This window comes from Plutella xylostella, chromosome 5 (assembly GCF_932276165.1).
Source record: "Plutella xylostella chromosome 5, ilPluXylo3.1, whole genome shotgun sequence".
Classification (NCBI taxonomy): Eukaryota; Metazoa; Arthropoda; class Insecta; order Lepidoptera; family Plutellidae; genus Plutella; species Plutella xylostella.
This window is the reverse complement of record NC_063985.1, coordinates 9,862,567-9,878,474: the sequence shown is the minus strand read 5'-3', so window position 1 is coordinate 9,878,474 and position 15,908 is coordinate 9,862,567. Positions and strand designations below refer to the sequence as shown.

Here is a 15,908-nt window from a genome sequence, read left to right as displayed (position 1 = left end):
TAAGCAGTCTAATGGCGATAATGATAAAACGACTGAGACTACGGCCAACTTATGGACTAAACCCGAACAAGAGGGGCGGAGGTATGTAGGAGTCTTACCTGTCAATGTGGAGGGTCCTGCTGGTAGCGTTCGCACGTGTGTCATGATAGACGGGGGGTCTACCATAAGCTTGATAGACTCCCGCCTAGCTGAAAAAATTGGTGCAGAGGGTCCTCGCGTGAACCTTAATTTGCAGGGCGCTGTCGGCGAAACGAAAAGAGAGAACGATAGCCTTGCAGTTGCCGTGACGTTACACACTTCTACGGGTTCCTTTTATTTGCCGAAAATACGTACTGTAGACTCACTCCGCTTGCCCACACAAAAGGTCGATAGAAAATTAATAGAAAGTTGTCTACATTTACAGGATGTGCCGCTAGAGGAGTATGATGGCTATCCGGAGATTCTAATTGGCCAGGATTATTTACAGCTGATATTGATAAGAGAGAACCGAGAAGGACGAGCGAACGCGCCTGTTGCTTCGCGGACTAACCTAGGCTGGGTACTTCACGGATTCGTATCATCTAGTTGTAAGGTAAACAAAGAATTCACAAACCATCTCCATCACTCTGAAGCTGACGTCGAATGACATGACTTGGTTAAGGATTATTTTCGTGTCGATAGCCTTGGTGTAAAACATGAGGAGAAGAATGATAAGTTTTCACCAGGTGAACAGCGAGCTATGAGTATTCTCGACGCGAAGACCAGGAAGATCGGTGACAGATGGGAGACCGGGCTGCTGTGGAGATCGGATGACGTCGCTCTGCCGGAGAATAAAGGGAGCGCAGTGCAGCGACTGAAGGTGATAGAGAGGATGATGGACGTTGACCCCGCTTTCTCGATTGACTATTCGAAGCAGGTGGATAATTTACTGGAAAAACATTATGCAGAAGAAGTCCATGAAACTTTGGCCGGCCCGAGACTTTGGTACTTGCCACATTTCGGAGTACGCAATCCGTCTAAACCGGGAAAGCTTCGCCTAGTGCATGATGCGAGAGCAGAAACAAAAGGCATTTCTCTGAATACGGAGTTGCTAGCAGGCCCTGACCTTCTTAATTCATTAGTTGGTGTTTTGTTCCGTTTCCGAGAGAGGGCGGTAGCAGTTACGGGAGATATCAAAGAAATGTTTATGCGTGTCAAAATAAACGAAGAGGATCAGAAATCGCAACTATTTTTGTGGCGTGGAATGAATAGAGATCAACCTCCCCGTACGTACAAAATGACTTCGATGATTTTTGGCGCGAAATCATCCCCGTGTACTGCTACGTACATTATTAGAAAGAATGCTGACCAATATGCTGAATCTCATCCGCGCGCCGTGATAGCTATTAAAAGAAGACACTATGTAGATGACTATTGTGATAGCGTGGACACAGTTGAAGAGATGAAGCAACTAGTAGCCGACGTCACTGCGATTCACCATGCTGGTGGATTCGAGATAAGAGGCTTCGTATCGAATAAACCTGAATGTCTTCCTGAGCCAACAGAGACGCCGTCGGTTAGCTTATTGCAAACGGAGAGCTCTCAGCGCACCTTGGGAATGATATGGAAGCCACGGAAAGATGCTCTTGGGTTCGACCTGAGTTTTAAGAAGTTGGAAGCAGACATTGTCGACGGATCACAAAAACCCACTAAACGTCAAATGCTTAAAGTCATAATGTCTGTTTTCGATCCTTTAGGTTTCCTTGGTCCACTGTTAATTCGAGGCAAAATTTTGTTGCAGCAACTTTGGCGAAGCGGCGTGAAATGGGACGAGTTAATAGGTGATACCTTTACACGAACCTGGAGTGAATTCCTGATAGATTTAAAGTTGTGTGAAGAGTTTATGGTACCTCGTTGTTATGGTTTCAGTGCTTTCGATCAGTTTCAACTGCATGTTTTTGTGGATGCCTCAGAACAAGCATTTTCGGCAGTAGCTTACTTGCGTAGACACAACGGTGAGGTAGCCTTTGCAGCTGGAAAATGTAGAGTCGCGCCATTGAAATTGATTACCATACCTCGTCTAGAGCTTCAAGCGGCTCTCATGGGTGCTCGACTAGGCGCCACTGTTCAAAGGGAGCATGACCTGAATATTGTGGATCGTTTTTTTTGGACAGATTCCATCACATTGGTTCCTCGACCGTCTCGAGTACAGGATTGTTTGTTAGTCGAGGGGTCTTTGGTTTTGGTGGCGGATCCATCTCTACCTAGGAATGTTTGGCTTAGAGGAGTGGTTGTTAAAGTTTTCCCTGGGCCCGACGGTTTATGTAGAGTAGCGGACATTCGGACGTCGGGCGGCATATTGCGGCGACCACTAACTAAATTAATAGTGTTAGGTAGCTCTGAATGAATTTATTTTGTACCTTTAATTTTATTTTGTATCTTTTTAAATTTATGTATTTTTTTTGGCCGGGAGAATATTGATGATCCTTTTTTGATTTATGAAAAGAAAGTACGGTGACAAGTAACATGACATTTTGACATATAAAATAACAAACTTTGAGATCAATAATAAAAGCTATTGAAGGAAGATCATTTCTATTTATTGTGAGATATTTGACCAATTCTCTACAGGAGGTATTTTTTATTATTATACGCTAGCAAAAATAAAAAGTTTGTAATCCTTTTTCCTTTAACTTAATACCTACTTCATACGTTTTAACATCCAGCGTAGGTGTAACAAAGTTATAATTAGTTTTAAAATTTAATATAAATACTATTTAATTACTTTGCAATGTTGTTTTACCTATTTAATAAGAGTTGGAACTTATGCAGCAAACAAATATTATGTGTTGTGTTGGTATCATGTACATAGACTTCTTTGTGCTTTTAATAAGGATAGGTATTTTGTCGCCGCTAATAGGCAGGAATAGTACAGATTTTGAGATTCGCGTAAACGTAATTTCAGTTCCCAAACATGTGCCATAGTATACAGCTACCTAGAAAAACCCGAGGTCATCTTCCATAATTTACATTTACAATAAAACCTGCTATGTGACTGTGTGAAACAGACTTCTATTAGGCTGTCTGTGCACCAGAGCGGAGCGGGCTAGCGGAGCGGTGTGCGTGTTAAAAATCTACCAATTAAATTGCTTAAAAACCGCTCATGCAATTTTATTGGTCGATTATTGCCTCACACACCGCTCCGTTCCTGCTCCGCTCTGGTGGACAGACTTTAGTGTCCGACTGCAATCCTTTCACTTCCGGTCGAGGGGCATCCAGCAATTAGACGGCGGAAGTTACACTGATGATCTATAGTCTGGGTTCGGACTGTTTATTCACAAATAGAAGAGGCGCTTTCAACGACTTTGATATTGGACAGCGACATTATTAAACCGATGGGATTTAACCCTATCGCCAGTTTGCGAATCACGAATATTGTCGACTCTAGTCGATAGTAATTTGATAGGGGTTATTTGGAGTTTGCATATGTTTTATTAGTTTCTAACGTTGCCGACAAACATGTGTATATCATGTGAAATTACTATCGAATTACCTATCGAGTATATTCGACAATATTCGTGATTGGCACAGCCAGTAGTGAATAAAATATTATGAATCTGATCTGACAGATGACTAAAGTCACCGGCTTAGTACACTGAGTAAAGTTAGTAAGCTTAGTGGCTGTGGACTGGTCACATTTGTCGAAGAATAAAATATATGCATGGGGAGACGACTTACGAAAGGTGGCTGGTAATGTTTGGATGCGGAAAGCTACAGATCGCATCAAGTGGTGTGCTTTGGGAGAGTCCTACGTCGAGCAGTGGAGTGGACTGCTATAGACTTATAAAAAATAATGAAATATGGTTAGTATAATTTTGTTCGTTGTGCTAACTTATAGTCAATGTGAAATAAATATTATACTTTTCTACCAGTTCAAGGGTTAAGTTGTAAGTCTGTTTTATTGATCACTTTTGGTTGGACACACTATATACGAGCTAGTTTATAAATTAAAACTAGTGCGTTGATTATACCGCGGCCCCGTACATCAGCGTAGTCCACAACTCAACAATGCAACGGCTCGTAACTCCAAGTTTGACGTACAACCGACGTGCTACGCGAACGCCGTGACAGCTAGAAATCCCATTCGCAAAGAGACGTCAACAACTTGCATTTCATTAAATAGCGATATACGAATACGAGTAATTTATGCCGGTGGCTGATTCATGCCCAGTTGCGCACTTGAGAGTTTTAAAGATAAGTGCAACTTTTGTATTGAATGTAGCGTTGTGATTGGTTGAATTGTAGCTGATGACTTATGTACAATTTTACATGCTTAGCTAGATTTACTCAAGTGAGAAATTAGGCTATAATTTGGTGTTTAGGAAGTGGTCAAGTGAGTTAAGATAATTAAATGTCTGATAGGTAGGTCAGGGGGTTACTCTTACTTGGTAAAATACGATATTTAGATTCGGAAATTTGTAAGAAATAGGTAACGTACGAGAAGAATAGTAAAGAGTTCTAGGGCACGTTACGTATGAACTTATTATAATTTTTATTTTTATTATTCTAAAGAGACGACCGAATGGCGTAGTGGTTAGTGACCCTGACTACTGAGCCGATGGTCCCGGGTTCGATTCCCGGCTGGGGCAGATATTTGTTTAAACACAGATATTTGTTCTCGGGTCTTGGATGTGCCCGTAAAATGGCAATAGGCCCGCCCCCTATTACATTGGGACTAACATAACACTCTGGCGAAAAGTGGGTGCAGCAATGCACCTCTGCCTACCCCGCAAGGGAGTACATTAGTACAAGGCATGAGTGCGTGTTTTTTTTTTTTTTATTCTAAAGAGTTTTCTTGCAACGGTATATAATTTAGATAATTACAAAAAAAATACTTATCAATACATCATATTCCCAGAAATCTGATGGGATGCTATTAAAAGCTGTGCTTAAAGAACTTTACTGTCCAGAGATATTTAACTGAACAGAAAACAGGAAAAATCCATTTAGCTCCTAGATATGAATTTACAGACAGTGCAATAAACAGGTCAGGAATATTTTAGCCATGTCCGGATGTCAGAATTGTAGGTAATTTAAAAAAGCAACTTTAAACAATACCCATTATAAAAACGAAAAGTTGTCGAAATTTTCAACTCATCTATAAATCTCTATGTGACATGTCATAATAATAAAAATAATAAAGCGGCAGGGCAGCTTGTGGCGAGCTGTTGGGCATTAGCGACCCCACCCACCCGATGCCGGGGAGAACCCCTGTTCCTCATCTCTGGCTTGCCTTTATTGGTTGTCCAGAGTGAACACTGACGAGGAACAGGATCTCCCACCTCTTGCTTGCCTTCATTGGCTGGCTTGAGTGGTGTACCGCTAGAGCAGATATGCTCGGATGAAGGAAGTATATCCAGTAAGTGCTTGTAGGGGTCTTGACCGGCATCCGCGATTGCTCTGAGAGCCTTGGTATACCTCTCCATCCTCAGCACCTCATGCCATGTTGCCCCCTTGTTGCTACGTCACTGTAATGTGCTAGCGACTGTTTTGGGGGGCCCATTTAATGTGTGTGCGAGTTACCCCCTGCCTTTTTATCCATGTGTGAAACATATAGGTCAGGCAGGGGCCATAGTCCTTCCATAGTCCCAGTTACCCAGTCCATTTAGCACCCCACTCCATAACCCTGTATTAGTTTTCTCCATATCCTAAAATAGTCTTGCACTAACCGGGGGTTTTCCTTGGGTTTACTTCTATAGTTTTCACAGGGAAAAGCGTCGGTTAGTGTCACATTTCATATAGATTAATGTTGTCAAAAAGGCCTCTACATGTTGGTTTCGGCCCCATGCACGCCTTCCAAATGTCCGGGACCCCATGGTCCCGAGATGGAAAAACAACAACATAATAATAATAATAATAAAGCGGCAGGGCAGCTTGTGGCGAGCTGTTGGGCATTAGCGACCCAACCCACCCGATGCCGGGGAGAACCCCTGTTCCTCATCTCTGGCTTGCCTTTATTGGCTGTCCAGAGTGAACACTGAAGAGGAACAGGATCTCCCACCTCTTGCTTGCCTTCATTGGCTGGCTTGAGTGGTGTACCGCTAGAGCAGAAATGCTCGAGGAAGGATGTATTACCCAGTAAGGTGCTTGTAGGGATCTTGACCGATAACGCGATTGTCCTGAGAGCCGTGGAATACCTCTGCTTCCTTAGCACCTCATGCCATGTTGTCCTCTTGTTGCTACGTCACTGTAATGTGCTAGCGACTGTTTTGGGGGGCCCATTTAATGTGTGTGCGAGTCACCCCCTGCCTTTTTATCCGTGTGTGAAACATATAGGTCAGGCAGGGGCCATAGTCCTTCCATAGTCCCAGTTACCCAGTCCATTTAGCACCCCATTCCATAACCCTGTATTAGTTTTCTCCATATCCTACAATAGTCCTGCACTAACCGGGGGTTTTCCTTGGGTTTACTTCTATAGTTTACACAGGGAAAATCGTCGGTTGGTGTCACATTTCATATAGATTAATGTTGTCAAACGGGCCTCTACGTGAGGGCTTCGGCCCCATGCAAGCCTTCCAAATGCCCGGGACCCCATGGTCCCGAGACGGTAACGACACAACATAATAATAATAATATGTAGGGACATCTCACACACGGCCATCCGACCCCAAGCTAGGCAGAGCCTGTGTTATGGGTATTGGACAGCTGAAATATCTACACAAATACATAGATAGATACATATTAAATATAAATATCAACACCCAAGACCTGAGTACAAATATTTGTCTTTAAACAAATATCTGCCCCAGCCGGGAATCGAACCCGGGACCTTCGGCATAGCAGTCAGGGCCACTAACCACTACGCCATTCGACCGTCAATAATTTTGTCATCAGATAATGCAGTTGGATATAAAAGTTTGGAAAACCTTTTTAAAATCTATATTTTATTTGAATTTGATGAAGCTCATACCATATAGGTAATATATAATAAGTTTTTTTCTATAGGTTTCAGAAGCGATAACTTACCTCCTGGTGTAGGCAAGTGAATTTGTGGTGTTTAATTATTCATTAGCTTTCGTCTGCTTCAGTCGTGCGCTGCTAATATACGCCATATTTATTTTACTGAGTTCTAAATGAAGTACATAATAATATCAATATTTGTGTTTATTTGTACAGGGAGTTGTCACAATGGTATAGTAAACCGAATATGAGTTTCTCAGTGGGCCATCCTGATCAAATTTTCTTCTTATAACTTGAAATATTGTGTTGATCACGATCAACAATACCAGTTTAATGAACGCGGAGAGAATTATAAATTAAAATTATGACATAATTTATGATTAGATACATGCACGGACGTGTTAATCTTTGCAAAACATAAAAAGCAATTAAGTAGGTATTATAAAAAATAATATTAATTGCAGAAAACGAAAGCAACATAAAAATTTGCACAAGATAGATAAAAAGTTGCGTCCTCGATACAGATGTCAAGATATAGCCGCAAAAAGCGCGATTCCATTCACGCAAACTCCTAATGGCCTAATAAAGTTAGTCTGCAGGAAACTTTTGCAGAACCGCGCCGCTCTTTTGCGTACAAGATTGCCAATTTAATTTGACCCCCGTCGCTCTCCGCGCCTGTTGTCTCGTAAATAGTAAACGGCCGCCGGCTTAAGGAGGTGGAGGCCACTTGTAAGTGGTCTTTGTGTGAAATCTGTTTGTGTTGAAATCGTCACGTGCCGTCGCTGATGAGCCGGCGACGTGATATCACTGAGTCGTACGTGCGGCTCTCTTTATCTGAGCATTCTGCCCACGAAACGCAAGAAACGCGCCTAAATTTAATATAAACACTCAAGAATATTCACGTCTCTTCTCACGAGATCAAATACACCCAGGGCTGTATTTTTTTAAAATTTTGCGTCTTTTCTTTTTTAAGGCCGTGTTCAGAAGACACGCACCCGCTAAGCGTCAGCACAGGCGTCTAGCACGCTCTGAATTTTTTCAATAGGAAATTATAAGTACCTAACTATTACTTGACTATACGAGTAATTGTGATATTTTGAATTGAAAACCATGAAAAAACTTACACTGTGATTGGATTATTTGCTATAGTATTCTGATATGAATGTGATTGATTAACTAACTCCTTACTCAATAAAAACATAAGGATAAAAGTTCAGGGATACAAATTTGGTAAAGTTTTTAACATTTAATACAGAATTTCTAAGCGAAGTATTTTAAATTCATACATGAGTACCGATATCCCATCACAAACAGTTGTGAACTGGTTCCCTTTTTGTAATTAGCTAATCAAACAAGCTTCTTTTCTGATTTTATGATCGTGATTGTGATTATTTGCCGTTGAATAAAATTACACACGTATCCTGAAAAAAAGGTTTCACCGTAGAAAAGATAATTCTAAATTCACAAGAACATCTTAAATTAATAACAATAGAAAACAAAAAGTTACTAGCACTGCACGCCTGTATTGCGCGTGGTACCTACTTATAACTACCACTAGCCAGCTGCAACGAATATCAGAATGAATAACAGCTTTAGTTGAAACTCGAAACATAAGATGAAAAATAAAACGGCGTTAACCACATAAATAATTTATCAGCCGTATGACGGCTGTTTACTAATAAAGCTGGGAATCTCTGTGGAAATATTAATAAAAGCAAACTGCAGCGCGGGCCGTGATAAATGGCCACCGGCGGAACTTTCATTTTGTTTCAATTTGAATTAAACAAGCGAATCATCAGCTGCAATTAGCTCGAGACCGTATTTTACTTACGGGACGGATCATGGCTGAAGCCCACACCTATAAATTAAATTTATCATTTATTGTATGGTATTACGTTTCTAAAAACCACTGCCAGTTATTGTAAACGTAGACTAAACATAGTTCTGGTTAAGAGCTGGCCTGCTGCCTGTCCACCAGCTATCGGGGCTAGCGGAGTGGTATGTTTTTAGACTTGTTAGTCGTCATTTTATAATAAGGGAAACATACTCTAAAATATATTTCATATTTGGGTAGGAACTGAAAAGGTGCTATCATCCAAAAAACACTAAAAATATTGTGTTACAACTGTTGTGAGCACAATCTTTTGTGAACGAACGTTTTACTATGTAACAGCCTGTGACATTATGGTGACCGCTTCGTAGCAAAATAGCTGTTTTACAGCCTCCACCACCATGTCGTTATGCAGCTGTAGTGGCTGTTACAGGGTAGGGATTTTATATTTTTATGATATTAGTAGTTTTGAACTTATCCAATAAAAAATATATTTGGAAACTAAATAATTGTACTAAGCTCTTGTGAAAACAGCAGATACCTACTATATTTGTCACAACACGATTTTATTACATTAACTACTGATCGCTTTCTAAGATGCTTATACTTTTTAATTGCTTTATTGTCCCCGAGTGGCACAAGAAACTTGCTATCCAGAACTTCACATGGAAACCCTTTAAAGGTGATATTATGGGACGCACACGGAAAATCTTGTATAAAAACATACCGTATAATATAGACAACATTTTTTTAAAGGCAATGAATGTTTTACCCATATAACAACGCGCGGACTCCGGGGTTTGACCAACCGTTTCCATTCTCCAAGTCATAAAAGTGACAAAAAGTCAAATCTTGTTCTCTAGCTACTGCCATTATTCAGTGACCATGTCCTCTGAATCCAGATAGACAATGTCCATAGTGTCATGTTCATAGAGTCTACTTCAGTCGGTACTAGAGGACAGGGTATTGTGAATGCATTCTAACCCCACCTGCTACATCTTTGGTGAAGAAATATTGCTTCGAAGCCAAGAAGGACATTTCCAGTAAGTTAAACCGTAAAGTGCAAGGATTTTGTTTCTTACTCTCTAGGTTAAAAGCCATGGAAGTTATTTTCTTATAATTATACAGAGTGAGTCTTTCGTAGGTGCATATCCGTAAGTATGTTACAGAGCTCTTCATTCTGAACAACTTTTGTTATAATGACCTTAAGATATAACAAAAAAAAGATGCTTCTCCATACAAAAAATGGTTGTTTACGTGACACTGTGTATGGGGAGTAGGTAGATATTTTTTTCGAGACCTACGAAGGACTCACTGTATATACCCATTTATAAGTTAGGTTAGGAGTACGGCAGGTACTCGTAGCCACACATTATAATTCCCCTCTTTTTAGTTTGAAGGTTAACCGCGCCATAGAAGAAGTTTAATCATTAACAAAATACTACACCAGGTCTTAACAAGATATGCGGAATCTCATTAGAATACGAAACTTTTGAAGCAATATAAATTAATGTAGAATGTTATAACAGCTTAAAGCCAGCTGCTTTCATTGAAATTGTATCAAAAGTTTTAGCTTGAGAATCTTACCGTTATTTATCTAAATTAATAGGTACTTTAAGACGTATGTTACATAGATTCGAGATGTATCTTTCTACTGAATGCAATAAAACATACAAATTATCCAGTTTCCAATACATACACAACACCCTGTATAATTATAGCTATCCGTTAATTATTCGTAAAATGAATTTGATATAATGTATTTACGGTAGGTACCTTAAACCAGCTTGTAATTTATTTTAATTAAATGACTTTATAGGTATTTTGGAAATGAAACACCGATATAATTATTATGAATTTAATGTTAGGTATGTCAATCAAAGTAATAATTTTGTTTCTAATTACTTTACCAGTCTGTTATTGATAAAACTTAAGAAAAGTTTATTTACAGATCATAAAATTTCTGCCTACCTAATCGAATGTTAGTTTGCGTGATTTAAAATAAAAATATGTTGATACGTAATGAAATTTATCTGAAATATCTCAGGTCCCGCGGCACGGATCCGTTAAATTCGTTTAACGTGCGTTCCACCAATCATATCGGCGTGTTTTTTAGCGCGAGTCCCGATAAAGGTATTATTAGTAAAGTTTATCTACCTATGTCAAAACGGAGTACAGCAAGGACTGGCATCAACTAAGCTTTCGCGGATAGAGATACATTTTACATAATTATTCTATATTCCTGTGATTCTATCCTGCGTGAATTGAAAAACCTTCGGCTTAATATACCCTTTTCAAAACCCTAAATATTATTCTGTTAATATTAGGAATCATTTACGGTTTTTCTTATTTTTTATCACAAAAAACGTAATAAATTACCACCCACCTTGCAAACAATTTAACTTAAAATAAAGACTGGAACTAAATTATATTTCTATGCAATTACACAATCAGTCAACGGCGACGCGACGAAGTAGCAACTTGAAGCTTTAAAATTATGCAAGAGAGTGCTCCAAGTTTTGGTAGCATTTCGAGCTATGGAACAATGCTTACGACACAGCACAGATAAGATCAGTAGAGATACTTAACATGTTGATTGTAAGTAGTACATTTCGGACAAAAGACTCATACTTACCTAGTCCTGAAAGGTCACTCTAGCTTGACAAAACCGAACGAATGAGAGCTGTTATGCAATTGAGAGCTGTTTGTATTGTATTGTATTGCGATGTATTGTATTGTATTATTTTCTTGTTTTTTTTGTAGTATTCTTTTTATTTATTGACGGTGGAATGGCGTAGTGGTTAGTGGCCCTGACTGCTATGCCGAAGGTCCCGGGTTCGATTCCCGGCTGGGGCAGATATTTTTTTAAATACAGATATTTGTACTCGGGTCTTGGGTGTTGATATTTATATTTAGTATCTATCTATCTATGTATTTGTGTAGATATATCAGCTGTCCGACACCCATAACACAGGTTCTGCCTAGCTTGGGGTCGGATAGCCGTGTGTGAGATGTCCCCACATATTTATTTATTATTTATTTATTTCTTGTTTCTCTTTTTATTCTTCAGTGTGTCAAATAAATGTTTCTTTTTTGCTTTTCAATTGGTACGTTTAATACAACGAGATAGTCCGTAACTTACAAATTAATGTGATTTCATTTATTTGTCTTTCAATGATTCAATAACTCTGCTACACGCTATTTTTTTAACCATGACCCATTATGTCCCCTCTGCTGGGGCACGGATCTCCTTCCAATGAAGGAAGGGGTTTAGGCCTAGTCCCCCACGCTAGTAATTCTTAATTAGCCTGTATGTTTACACGGGTTCGTTATCGACGTAGGTACATTAACTTCATATATATACTATATTGTATAAGATTCATTAAATTCGATAAATACCTACGGCGCTTTTAAACGCGCATTAAACGAGTAAATCGACGTCGATAACGAACCCGTGTAGTAGCCGCAGGGAATGGTAGTTTTGACTTGCTCTTCTTGAAGTATATGAGTGTCTATGCTGCAACAATATTCTTACAATCTACAGAGTGTTTCCAAAGAGATGGTACAATATAGTTACTTTCAAAAGTCATACGATACAAAATTTTATCGCAAATTCCACTTATGTGACTCCTATAGCTCAAGGCTTTTAATATCACTTTTGAAACCCCTAACATACAAAAGTTGACAAGATTAAGTGCATCAACTACCGAATGTTGTTGCAAGAAATTATGTGTGACCTCGGAATAATAACGTCCCCGCGCTCCGCTAGCTGACACTTGTGAGGTGTGAGCGCGACACCGCTGACATCACTCTCTGACAGTATCGCATCGCGCGGCAAACTTCCCCGCGATAAGCCGGCCACACGACCCACAAACTATCTGCGCTAAAACTAACTTCACGCCCATCATTCTACTTGGTGCGGAGTTTAAACGCTGTCTTGAGAACTATTCCTGCAGTGCATCCGCTGGGACCACTTGCGACTGTTCTCGGAAGTATTGGTATCGTCGTACCTTCTACAAGCGAAACTTTGACTGTCTAGCTAAGAGAGACGTTATAACTTGAGCGACTTGATATCGACGGTGTTTTTACGGCATCCGAAAATTGTTGTTCGTTTTCCGGGAATTACGTTTCGGATTAGCTTGTTTCTTGGAAATAATTAGGGATTGAAATGTTGAAGTTAGTAAAAAGAGCTTTAGTAGCTCGTTCCTGGTATCTCGTTTAATTGATAAAGTTGTTAAATAAAATGTTTTTGATAAAACAAAAATGAAATTTATTATTGACATAATATTATATCGCTCGTGATCAGTCCACCGTAGGATATGGGACACGTCTAAGATCGAAAAACAACAACTAGGTATATTGTCATAATCTCTTTGGCCGGCAGATTGTGTATAATGGCAGGCAGAACGGAGATAGCCTTGATCAATTCACATCTAGAGCCCCGTTATTTATATAAGTACAAATTATTGATCCAACGGTGACCAATACACAATGGATGCTTAGAAAGTAGCTTGAGAATTGGATCCGTCGAGTCTCTTCCAGAAAACAACGATATTAATAATATATGGAAACCTCTATTATAATAATATAAGTTCGCTTTGGATCACTGAATTGCCAGAATGAAAACAATGATAGTTACTGTATGTATTGTAAACTCGTAGGTAGACAAACAGAGAAAGTTTCCACTGGCGCGGCACCATGACTTGTTAAAATCCGGTCAGCGGCAGTGGTACTGTTCGGTACGTGAATAGCCCTTAGTTAGTGGCATGTTTCGGAAACACAACTTTAAATTCGTTATCCCACCAAACTTTATCCATATATATTCACAGGACAGGTATTATTTAATTTAAACCGTTGCATCGAGGCACAACTTTCGACGAGCATTTATATGTACAATCTACATATATTTATATCTACATTCATGTATACGTATATACGGTACAAATTAACTGATGGATGCTACATGTTCAAAATATTAATTACTTTTCACGTTTGAGTTGAAAACTTCTAGAAAGTTTTATGTTAATTTATATCGGACATATTTTGCAGGTTTTAGAGAGTTTGGGCTACAGCAGTAGTGTAGCTTTATTGTAAATAAGAATATTCTTAACATAACATTCGGTCATAGAACTAGATTATCATAAAATATGTGGCCTTATCGCTAAAAACTATTTCTTCCAGGCAACCTAATAACTAATGATGCACCTATGTTGTCCGCAGGCGGGGTAGAAGCGCCAGAGTTCGGTGAGCCGATCACCAACCTGACGGTGCCTCTCGGCCGCGACGCCACTTTCAAGTGTATTGTCACCAACCTCGGAAACTATAGGGTAAGTCACGACCTCTTACTGCCAGTTTCAATAACTCTATCTACCGATGACTGGTAGTTACTTTCATCGTATTTTACAGTTTGTAACTTTAATTGTGTCATAATAGTATGAAAATAACTACCAGTGATAGGTAGATAGAGATAGGGTTATTGAAACTGGCACTGACTGCTAAGCCGAAGGCAGCAATAAAAACGTACCTGCCATTGACTGTCCAGTGTCCATATGGGATAAGGGGAACTTTTTCATTGCACGCGAGTGTAATGCATTCACTCCACTATATTTTTCTAAAGTTACCTATATCTGCTCTGCTATGTACCTACATCGGTCGGGTACGCGATAGTCAGCTGTCGAGTGGGAGACTATGAATGTACTTGTATAAAATTTAAATATTTTAAGCCCATTGAATCATGAAAAGTTTAAATTTAACGCATTACATGTTTTTACTTTGTATTTTTTGCTTATTATATACAGGGTGTTGCAAAAAGGGTATACCAAGCCGAAACCTACATGTGCAGCATGGTATATCTAAGCCCGAAACTGAAATCAGAATTTGAAAATTCGCGAAAAAAAATTACATTTTCCATAGAAACTTTGTTGGTCACGTGACTTTTTACTACGGAAAATTAAATATTATTTTCGCGAATTTCCAAATTCTGATTTCAGTTTCGGGCTTAGATATACCATGCTGCACATGTAGGTTTCGGCTTAGTATACCAATTTTGCAACACCCTGTATATAAAATTGAATACCGTACTACAATGTCTACAATCCTCATCTATACTCGCCAAAACGTCATCTCTGATTCACGCTTTAAAAAAAATAACATACGCTAATACAGTCCAAATTCCCGTGCACAACAGGTAGGCTGGGTGAAGGCGGACACGAAGGCGATCCAAGCGATTCACGAACATGTGATCACTCACAACCCGCGGGTGTCGGTCTCTCACAGCGACCACTCCACCTGGTACCTGCACATCAAGAGCGTTCAGGAAGAAGACCGGGGCCAGTACATGTGCCAGATTAATACGGACCCTATGAAGAGCCAGGTAAGATTGCTTTTAAGCATTGTATGTAATATATAGAAACTATGGTAGGATTAGCAAAGGCAGTTTGCCATATAAATTCAGACCATTTTAGATAAACGTATTACTTTCTTATGCACTTCCCATCTGCAAACGGAAACAGTTATAATTATGAATATAGAGTAAAGTCAAAAAAAACTTTAATCTTAAATATATTCTGAAGAATGGACCATTCTACTCGTATGGACCATTTCCGATGTATCTTTTTACTTTTAGTTTTAAACGCTGAATGCGTCGTCGCATTAAACAGACTAGTCTACGTATTTAGAATATTTTGTTGTTCAATATTAAAAATACCGAAATCCTCGCACTATTTCGTTATTACCCATTTTTCGGTAGTACTGCCCGTCATGTTACACATCTGACATATTTGTGATTGCATATTTTGCTGGAATTCTAAATACTAGGTATTCAGCAAAAATGTTAACTACCTACCTAATTCTAATAGTATATTAGTAATTATTAATTCTAATAGTATTAGGTTGTTGTAAATCTGTGGCCACATTGAACCTTGGGTGGTAACAAATTGCCTTGATTTGACAATAAAGCTGATATAGGCCACTCTTCCTTTAACATTCCTTCGAATCCTTCGTGCACCTCACCATAACCATCTCCATCTATCTCTAATCTCCACCAGTACCAGATACCGTACCACCACCAAACATTAGCAATTAACAATCCGTAAATATTTTTTATTACTTCGGTGGTAGTAACTTCACTGTAGGCACAAGTAGGTATATGTATATCTCT

At 39.3% G+C, this 15,908-nt stretch overlaps 1 protein-coding gene across 1 annotated transcript in view; it reads left to right on the top strand.

The window, feature by feature from the left end:
- The window catches only part of LOC105394925 (lachesin), a 46,203-nt gene that overhangs the window by 21,139 nt on the left and 9,156 nt on the right, over positions 1 to 15,908 (top strand). Inside the window, exons 3-4 of the mRNA XM_038112438.2 lie at positions 13,970 to 14,076; positions 14,937 to 15,122. Coding sequence (XP_037968366.1) covers positions 13,970 to 14,076; positions 14,937 to 15,122 — 293 coding nt within the window. The remainder of the gene's footprint in view (positions 1 to 13,969; positions 14,077 to 14,936; positions 15,123 to 15,908) is intronic.